Below are 10,714 nucleotides of genomic sequence, written 5' to 3'. Positions count from 1 at the left end.
GGCTGACAAGAAAGATTTTTAAAATTGAAGACCTATGGTCCTATATTTTCTGATATCAGTAGTGTAATTGAACTATTTTCAATCATGGCAACTAATGCAAAAACAGCCAACATGTTCTTAATTTAATGATGTATATTCATACGTAGCGGTAAACGTAAATAGGAAGCAATTTTAGACTTCTCGCTACTCAATTTTAGTACACTCACCGGGGCGCTTTCACCGGGTCAACCGGCGTCTTCAGCGGATGTTATTGCTCTGAAGAATTGTTGTTGCTAGTGATGTTGTTGGAACACCTCCGATGACGTCATAGATGTAGATGACGTCAAGCTTGTTATAGATTGGGAGGGTTAGACATCGACCCTGTTTGGGACAATCTCCTGACCCCCCCGGAACCAAGGGGGCGCCACCACATCTTCAAGCTTGACGTCATCTACATCTATGACGCCATCGGAGGTGTTGTTCAACATCACTAGCAACAACAAATCTTCAGAGCAATAACATCCGCTGAAGATGCCGGTTGACCCGGTGAAAGCGCTCCGGTGAGTGTACTAAAATAGAGTAGCGTAGAAGTCTAAAATTGCTTCCTATGTTCTTAATTGTTATCAAACAATTATGGTCAATTAAATGTTTTGTGATTTCAAGATGTTCAATAATGACACATGAAATCTCAAATGGTAATTTGAGATTCCTTCATTCAGCCATGTTTCATACTCCTGCCCTACTGACCTTCTTATTAAGACATCTTATATGACTATTTTAATGTGGATTTATAGTTTGATCACAGACTTTTAATTAAATTAACTTTTGTGTAAAGATCCACCTGCAGTCTGGTAGATTCTGGCTTGAGATAGCTTTTCATTATTATGTGTTGGATGATCGCCGGATACCATAATTTAGGGCCAGAACCTACCAGATGTTGATTGAATTACACATTCAGCCACGGTGATGCTGAATTGAAATATCATACATGTGTTCATGGATGTGATATTTCTTACAGCATTTAGGAACACAATATATCTCAAAGAAGCACTACAGTGCCAACCTGTAAAGTTTGCAGGGAATAAGATTGGCTTTTTACATAAAAAACTGTGAAATAACTACAAGCAATAAGAGAGCTTGGCATTATTTTGTCCTGTTTTATTGTATCATAAATCAGCAATTTCCAAAATTACATTTGGTAGTTTTGATGACTGTACAATGTAATAAAATGAAGAGATATTTGATAACTGATGTGTTATATGTGTATTCTTAAAGAATCTTGCAATATGGGTGATCTCAACTGTGTGCATTGATAGTATACACATGTTAATCGATATAGTTGTTGTATAGGCCTATATTATACTTGGGTACAATAATGAGGTGAAAGATTGATTGTACTATTGAGTGAAATCTTCCACCCTGTGATTATAATTCTAGCACGACACAAATTTAAGACGGTTAATATTTGATTTTTATCACTCATAGTCGTAGCAATTTCTGTAGCTTTTCAAGAACATTGTATACTCCCTTGTCAATACAACACCAACCTTTGCAGTAACTACAACCAAATCAGTGAATCTAAGGCGACACACATGCAAGTCACGCTAGGAAGCAGTCTCTTGCACATACACGACACACATACTACTGACTAGGGTGCAAAGGATTATTACACATTGTGTGGCATAAATATAGTTGTGATGGTAAAACTATCAAACAACATTGGTTAAATCAACTAATGAACTGTTTATACCATTTTTCACCGTGATTTGGCAATGACGTTTAGTGCCCAGGTCTAGGGGTTCAAATCACTAGCGTTCACTCGATATGCTGGCTTACACGCTTAAATATGCTGCATTGATGCTCTTGTAAAAAATCTGCCTCTACGTGTTGACGTCATTATCACATTAGGGTGAAAAATGGTATAGGCCTGTGAGTGGTATAATTCACAATCATTTAACAACATTCTAAAGTTTCGTATGAGTGGACTACACTTTTCTTAAAATCAAAATGCTGAAATCCAGGAAACAAGGTATATCTAGTGTGGGGTCTACATTACACACAAAGATATCGCATTAATAATACCTTAGGATAATTAGGATCTGTACAGAATATACATCAGTACTATTACTTGGTCACAACATACTCTCATATGTTAACATGTAGAGTATTTCTCTCATCAATATAATATGACATGTATCAAAGCTATCTACAATATCCAGGGTGTTCATATATTCACTATGTACATGCATGATTGCTCTGGAATTCAGAGAAAACAGCAAAATTTGTTGACCCTCTGTGGGCATTTAGGGGAATTATATTTCAAACACAAAATGTTTTTAAAATATGAAAATGTTACAAACCTGTTTTGGCTTTAGTCAATATGTTTTTATATTTTAAATGTAAGATTATATAAAAGTCATGAAAATGTTTTAAAATATTTTATATAAATAAAAACACTATACCAACTGATATCTCCTCCCCCCATTGCTTCATTCTTGTACTTCATGATGTAACAATCCTTGTGTATCATACTAGAATGGTTGAAGCCATTTGCATTTATAGTTTGATCAGCTCATAATCAGCGGGAATTGTTAGGCTTTTACCAGTATGCCAAATTATTAAAATAGGACGCAGGGGTAAATTGCATAAAATGCTTCTTGCTTTTATACAAAATAGCAGGTATTTTGAAATTCCAGAATGATCAAGTGTTACATCTTTGAATACAGAGTGAACACCCTGGGCTACAATATTAATCATGTACAATCAGTGGAATGAAAAAGCTTTGGAAAATAAGTACCGTACTATACTATTCACCCTACTTGGACTCATAGCTAACATTTCCAGGAGCTATCATTACTCTCATCATGAAACATTTTCTGCCCCCCCCAGCCAAAAATTTTCCCCTTTTTTAAACCAAAAAAAGTCCCATTTGCGAGCATAGTGAGCAAAAAAATAAAGGGTTTTTTAATGCCTTTTCGATCTAATAAGGTCGAATAAATCCTAGCCTGTTTATGGATAAGTAGGATTTTTGGAGAAGTCCTTTTTAGCTCTCTGAAAAAGGATTAAATCATACCAAGCAATTTCAAATCATTGGTTTATGGATATTGATGATATATGTTTAAGTAAAAGCTACAAGCTTGAAATATACTACATGTATTTGTACAAGCCAACCATGCACATGTTAAAAGATGTTGACTATGGGATTGGCAGATGAGGCATCAAATTTGGTAAAAGTAACAAATTGGAAAATGGTAAAACATTTAATTAGGCAAAAAAGGCTATCTTGGAAATATTTGGCAAAATTCTATGTGCTATGATTTCCCTCTTTTAATTAAAAGAACTATGTGCATCACAGGATTCCTTTTCGTATTGTAATTTTGATCCCATTTTGTCTAATTTCCTGCCAAATTTGTTATTTAAGTCCCAATGAATAAATGGGGTCATGTATCTCACATAGCTATGTCCAATGTATAGGGTTCTAAGGGTTAGCTGAACACACAAACACTTTATTTATATTTATCAGAAGCCATGATGATATGCAAAACAGAACATTTGTCATAGATTCAACATCGTAAAGGGGCATTTTGTGATCCATAGCCTCATCCACAAATTTCCTCAAAAAAATTTAGATTTTTTATTCAACCGCAAACCTTGGGCTACATAAAGTTTGTGTTTGATTTATTCGCTTAAAGAGGAAGCCCCGTCAGAGCAGTTCTTCTGGGGTGAACCAAACCTGTCTTGTTATCAAATTAATCAGTGACAAGGTTTACTGTGATTTTGACAGGAGCTAATTGATGCAATAACATTAAAACTGCAATTAGCATCTGTCAAATAAATTCAGAGGTACCCTTGTCACTGTTTAATTTGATAACCAGGCAGGTTTGGTTCACCCCAGAAGAACTGCTCTGTCGGGGCTTCCTCTTTAACAAAAATATCATCAAAATTACAGCACAGTGGCTTATATGGAACAATGTAATACACATAATCGTGCATAACTCGCAAATGCAAAATTGGAGCCTACTTCAATTCTGGGAATACATTTTTCATTGATACTCAAACATACCATTAATTAAATAGGATGCTAGAATCACAAAATACTCCTTTAAGCTAATTCAGATGTCTGGTGGTCGTATACAAGTATTCTCATCTCACTCACTAGTAATAACACTTTGGTATAATTTATATCATATTTACACTTCATTGTTCATCAAGTTCCATATGAAAGAAGAAACCCTTCACAGGGTACTAGAAATCAAATGGACTGACATCAACCAAGATGATAGCTTTAGATGTTTCAACCCAGTTATCAGGCTCATATGATGATGAAATGTCCGTCCTGATTGACATGTGCAGTTCTGTTTTATATGGTCCTTCTATCCCTGACATAAGCCTCAGGACACCTGTGAAAACAAAAAATGTGCAAGATTCCTTAGCTTCATACAACTTAGAATCAACTTTCATTAGCCTTAACACAATATGATATTTGTAAAAATGCCATTGATCAGGGGCAAACATTACAAAGGCATCATAGCTAATGTGGGCAATAACCATTCTTTTCTTTTTCACTTGATTTTCAACAGATGTATGAAATTCTAGTTCAAACGATGATGTGTGAAGGTTTTAACTGAGTGGTAGGTGGGGGTTCAAATGATTAGTGGGTGAGGGTTTCAACTGTGCAGTGCATGGGGTTTCAAATGATGGGTGTGTGAGGTTTCAACTGAGGGGTGCATGGGTTTCAAAGGATGGGTGGGTGATGTTTTCAACTGATGGGTGCATAGGTTTCAAAGGATGGGTGGGTGATGTTTTCAACTGAGGGGTGCATGGGTTTCAAAGGATGGGTGGGTGATGTTTTCAACTGATGGGTGCATGGGTTTCAAAGGATGGGTGGGTGATGTTTTCAACTGATGGGTGCATGGGGTTCAAAGGATGGGTGGGTGATGTTTTCAACTGAGGGGTGCATGGGGTTCAAAGGATGGGTGGGTGATGTTTTCAACTGATGGGTGCATGGGTTTCAAAGGATGGGTGGGTGATGTTTTCAACTGAGGGGTGCATGGGGTTCAAAGGATGGGTGGGTGATGTTTTCAACTGAGGGGTGCATGGGGTTCAAAGGATGGGTGGGTGATGTTTTCAACTGATGGGTGCATGGGGTTCAAAGGATGGGTGGGTGATGTTTTCAACTGAGGGGTGCATGGGTTTCAAAGGATGGGTGGGTGATGTTTTCAACTGAGGGGTGGGTGGGGGTTTCAGATGATTGGTAGGCATGACAAAGGCATCATAGCTAATGTGGGCAATAACCATTTTCTTTTTTCACCTTTTTGAACTTGATTTTCAACAGATGTATGAAATTCTAGTTCACATGATGGGCAGGTGAAGGTTTTAACTGAGTGGTAGGGGAGGGTTCAAATGATTGGTGGTGAGGGTTTTAACAGAGTGGTAGGGGAGGGTTTCAGATAAATGGTATGTTAGAGTTTCAACTGAAGGGTGGGTGAGTAGAGGTTTCAAATGATGGGTGGGTGGGTGGGTGTTTCAACTGAGTGGTGGGTGGGGTTTTAATGATGAGTGGTTGAGGGTTTTAACTGAGGGGTGGGTGGGGGTTTCTGGTGATTGTTAGAACAAAACTCTTACTGATAATATAAAAATGGTGGTATGTGGTGGTGATATGGTGATGATGAGAAGGATGGTTACGAAAGACATATAAGTAGGCTAGTTCATACCTTCCGTTTGTCCTGCTTGACGCTTTTCAACTGCAAAGATTCTGCGATCATTTCCATAATCCAGTGAGAAATTAATGATGTCGGATGGTGCTGGTATACGCAGTGTGAGAACATCCTGGGGTTGGGGCAGGGATGGGTAGCTTCTCAAAGCCAAAGGAAAATAGATGATAGGTGATGTACGATTACCAGCACAGTTCTGGAAGTCTAGATGAGGAGGAGGACAGAGTTGAGGTTGAATCTTGTCACATCTCATCTGCCTGCCACTGAAGGGGAAAATAAAGGAAAATAAAATTACACATTATCAGTAAAACAAATTAGCACCAGATGTCGGGATACTTTATTAGGTTTCCACTAGTAATATCACTCGCATTTTTTTATCATGCAGAAACATGAGGCATCATTTCTGTACTTGAAATAAGATTATAGCAATTCAATACAGAAGGAGACAATTATGCTAATTAATTTGGCAGCTGACAAATTATGCTGGTTATATTTCACCTGTTCTCAAACCGTGACGCCCATCACATAACACGAGTGAAGCCAATTGATGTCCTTATTTTGGCTGCTCTATTGGGCTATGAGTATCAGAGAACACTTGAGTCGGTGCTATACTCCTCTTTTCTGCCTTCAAATTTCACAGTATGATCAGCCATTATACATGGAACCACACAACACAGTTTACACATGAAGTCTTCCTTGGTGTAACTTAAGTGCCTTTGGCTTATTTCTCATGTACCCAAAATAGATATTTAGACACATATACTGCACTCAAAAAGTATCTAAACACTTAAAACAAAATCCATTTCTTAAAGACACTAAAACTAACTAACACGATGCACCTTCATTCCACTAAGCTATATGATAAAGTTTCAAAATTACAGATTTGGACATTTCCTCCATCAAGGTGATTTTTTAAATTCTAAATTAGTTATGGAAATAAAGTCCCATGTGTAGAATGAGGTATCAAATTACGCAAAACAAAATTCTCCATTTATTGACTACTTTATTTCAGAATTTAGTTTTAGTGTCTTTAAGAAATGACTTTTTGTTTTAAGTGCTCAATGAGTAAACTGGATTCAGTAAAATGTTCATAGACAGTTTTATTAATCATCTACATTTATAATGATTGTCACCAGTATAATAAAAGTATGTTGTAAATCCACTTATGTTGCTGAATTTTGATTGCTTGCCAAGCAGGGTGGGTTTGCAGGCTGTATGATAGGGATAATTATACTCCAAATGACTTGGTTTGAACTCAACCCCCTCCCGAAAAGAAACTTTCACCCTAAAACCACCCCTTCCAAAAAAAAAAAAAAAAAAAAGAAGAAAATTTCAACCCCTCTAAAACAATAAAAATTAATAATGTCTCTCTCATAATTATGTTGAATTTGTCCATTGACAAAATGTGCGTTTCTGGGTGCATGAGACATAGTGTATCACTTACTAATGCAGTTGACTATTGCACTTGAATAGAATATTCATTGTTGAAGGAAAAATGAGTAAGATTTTCTGCAGTGGGTGGGAAATAATTGGGGTCAACGATGTCACATTTTCTGTCTGCAAAAATGGCCCCTGCCCCTTGGGCCCCAAAAGGATTTTTACAAAGACCATCCTGTTGCCATTTTTGCAGAACTACATCTCCAGCCAGATTGTTGGTTGGTTGCTTTTAGTTCCCAGCAAGCAACCATAAACAATTCGAGGGTTGACAAACAGAAGGCCTTAACTCAAAAAGTGCCTTTTGGAGAAAAATGAGTAAAATAATATTTTGCATTGAGATATGACCAAGTATTTATTGTGCTATAGATGCATTAGGAAGTTGAATTGGGTTAAGGCTTTATGATTTTAAGAATCTGTTTTACAGATTATTTTGGTACCAAAATCTCAAAATGGCCAAAAGTGAGTTAAGGCCTTCTGTTTGTCAACCCTCGAATTGAAGTATTGGCAAAATGAATGCCTGAATCTGTTAAAAGAAGTCTATCATTTTCACCACTTAATTATTATTACTATTTAAAAAAAATTATTAACAAGTATTTATAATGCACTAAGCAAATCCTATTTTGAGGTGCAGAATGAATTAACAAAATGTACAAAACAAATACAAAAATAGTTACAAAGAAGTTACAAAAACGACATAAAATTATACATGAGCAACTTTAAACAAATCGAATCTCTGGATGTGCAGCTACAAAGTTCAAAAGTGTTCCACAGCTTAGATGCAGCTGCATAAAAAGTGTGATCAGTACATGAAGATAAAATGTGGAGTTAAAAGAAATCCATTGATCATGACACAATCTGGTGCATGGAGGCTAAATGAGACATTTTTGACAATTGAGTTACGATAATTATTACCTTACAAACATTATACTGAATACACCAAAGGTCTAGCATACTTGGTTCTAAAGTTCTGGAGTTTTGCAATGTCTATTTCTTATGTATTTTATTGTTTTTTACTCCATATTTATGCCTTATCTCAATTTTAAATTGGCTGCCTTTGGCTTCCATGGACCAGATCATGTCACATGTATAAATATACACCACTGTCCCAAATCCTGATTGTTACAAACCAAACCCACAATATATTCAAATATAAAATATAATATTCAGGCTTTGCTTCACAAATTTTGCTATACTTAGTCCAGAAATCAGTGCAAATCACACACACAATTTGATAATATAAGAAGTCTAGCTCTGGTGCACTATGTTGCTGCTAGATCTCAACCAAATTCCCTTAAAACTAGAAGTCCAGCTCTGCTACATGAAAATACACTTTAGATAGATAGATGTTGTACAATAGGGCTCTCTTGTATTCTCTAATTTCCACATGTAGTTCAAACAGTTTAGGTCCTTCAACTGTGCGTTTGATGTGGATTGTAGCGCTGTCGCCATCGGGCTCCAAATAAAATTCCCCTCCTGCATTACCAAAAGCAATCTCAAACTTTTTGGTGTAGAATTTGTGTGGTTTTGTTGAAAGTGTATACAGCATGGTTGGAGCACGGAAGTTGGATGCCATGGAGATGAAATTATGGGATATGATAGCAGGAGCCATGATGCATTCTGGGTCATTGAGGGCACACTCCTCCTTGATACAATTACTGTAATACAAATCAGCAAAGGGAAGAGTGATTAGTATTTTTTCTACAATGCTTTTATGTAGTGCTTTGAGACTTAATTGTGTTGAGCTTTACAAGCATGGTTATTATTATAATATTTTGCAGTAAACCTTTGACGCAAGCGTATTGTAAGCGTACATCGCATATTTACTGCATTGAAATGCACTTGTCTCTGATTGGCTGCTGAGGCGATCTGCTGTTGCCAAGTGGAAATTTATGAATGAATTTTACGCTGTAAGTGTTGTTAGCTCTGACTTTGTAATATCACGGTAGTACGTGCTCGTCAAAGGTTTACTACAAAATATCATAGTAGCAGTAAATGCTACGAAATTTGTCAGTCTTAATATCTAGTCATAGCATATTCATAAAAAGGCAATTAATAAAAAATTATTCATAATATTGCTAATCAATCATCAATTCCATTCTTGTTAGGCTATAAAAGCATTTAACATATTGAGGTACCCATCATAATAATTTTGAATCTGAACATTACTGATATTAGTTGTTATTATACAGACAATACTAGGCCTACATACAAATTTTTTGCCACACAACTTTTCTACACCACATTTTAAATTTTTATCTTGAACATTAAACATTCATGTGAGTAACATTTCAAATATATTTGAATCATAGAATGCACAATCACAAATATGTACAAAGCAAGAAACACTTACCATGTAGTTAGTTGTCACAACACGGTCCTTACACAGCATCAAAGCTCATTACATAGATACAGTAGGCGCAACACAAACATCTATCTAGCTATTAGTATATGGCTAACAGGAAATAACGATTCATCTGTGCAACAATTCTTACATATCAGACAATATACAGTAGCAGCAGCCCAAGTAAAAACACTACTCTACAAAATGCTGTTTAAAACTTTTTTTAAAGTTTTAAAATTGTTTAAAAGCAATCAGGGTTGTTTAGGTGCCCTGCTTTTGCAACATTGATTTTTATACAGCATTTTTACATTGTCATAAACAATTTGTTTCATATAGATGGATAAGATGGTTGTTTTTTCCTCCTTTCCTTCAATCAAAAAACTTTGAACATGCTTCAATTTATCAACACATTTGAATTAACACAGCTGCCATCAGCATGACGATTATCTGTGTACACTGTGTGATGAATGCCACGCATGTGCGTAATGATTACAACATGGAACTAAATTCATTTTACTTGTGATTGGTTAGTATTTTCATTAGGTATCAAGAGCATGCGTTCGCATTGCATTTTGAATAAGACTTTGGTCAGATCGCATACAGCTGTTGGTAGGTATGTTCATTTGTCAAATGAAATTTTTACTATAGTAAGCAAGCACATAAGTCTATACAACATACAGTATCTGAGGGAGTTCCAGGCATTTTGGGAGGCATTCCACAAAAATCTATGGGCAACTAGCTCAGTAAAATGTTAGTATTAATATCAAATCTAGACATAAAATTGATTGCTTTTCATAAATTTGCCACAGATTATGAATTTGAAAACATGACGTGCCTATTCTGTAACTATCCAATAGAAGAAAACATCACAACAAAGAGTCTTGGTCAAAGTTACTTTGAACACTTGAACAATATTTCCAGCCATTTCTACATAATACATATAGTAACATAGGCTTGATACCAAAATATGCCCTATGAGGCAATGAAAGTATGATGATGAAGCTTTTCTAAAACCATAGTAATCAATGTTAGCTACTTCTTTCAGGGATGACACAAAATTTCCTTGATCAACCTTGGATCAGGGGAGATGGGGATGACATTTGGAAGATGGCGGAGAAAAACATCCAATGGTCGTATGAAGACATTAAACACATTGCATTAGACTTGCCTTTACTAAACAAATTAGTTTAATAACCACAATAACAATTTGACACTCTGTGGCAAACTTGGTGTAAGTGTCACC

General features: G+C 36.1%; 1 protein-coding gene across 3 annotated transcripts in view; it reads right to left on the bottom strand.

The window, feature by feature from the left end:
* Window positions 1-1,122: 1,122 nt before the first annotated feature.
* LOC140149195 (uncharacterized) overlaps window positions 1,123-10,714 on the bottom strand; it is a 37,565-nt gene continuing 27,973 nt past the window's right edge. For 2 of the 3 annotated variants that reach the window (XM_072171404.1, XM_072171407.1), the window contains 2 exons: window positions 5,694-5,956; window positions 1,123-4,379 (listed from right to left, as the gene is read on the bottom strand). In XM_072171404.1, the coding sequence (XP_072027505.1) occupies window positions 4,225-4,379; window positions 5,694-5,956 (418 nt within the window). In that variant the 3' untranslated portion in view covers window positions 1,123-4,224. Of the gene's footprint in view, window positions 4,380-5,693; window positions 5,957-6,775; window positions 8,786-10,714 lie in introns of those variants that run through there. The other variant, XM_072171405.1, reaches the window with a different exon arrangement.

Source organism: Amphiura filiformis, chromosome 3 (genome assembly GCF_039555335.1).
Source record: "Amphiura filiformis chromosome 3, Afil_fr2py, whole genome shotgun sequence".
NCBI lineage: Eukaryota > Metazoa > Echinodermata > Ophiuroidea > Amphilepidida > Amphiuridae > Amphiura > Amphiura filiformis.
The sequence above is the reverse complement of the archived record's forward strand: the minus strand, read 5'-3'. Positions and strand labels throughout refer to the sequence as shown.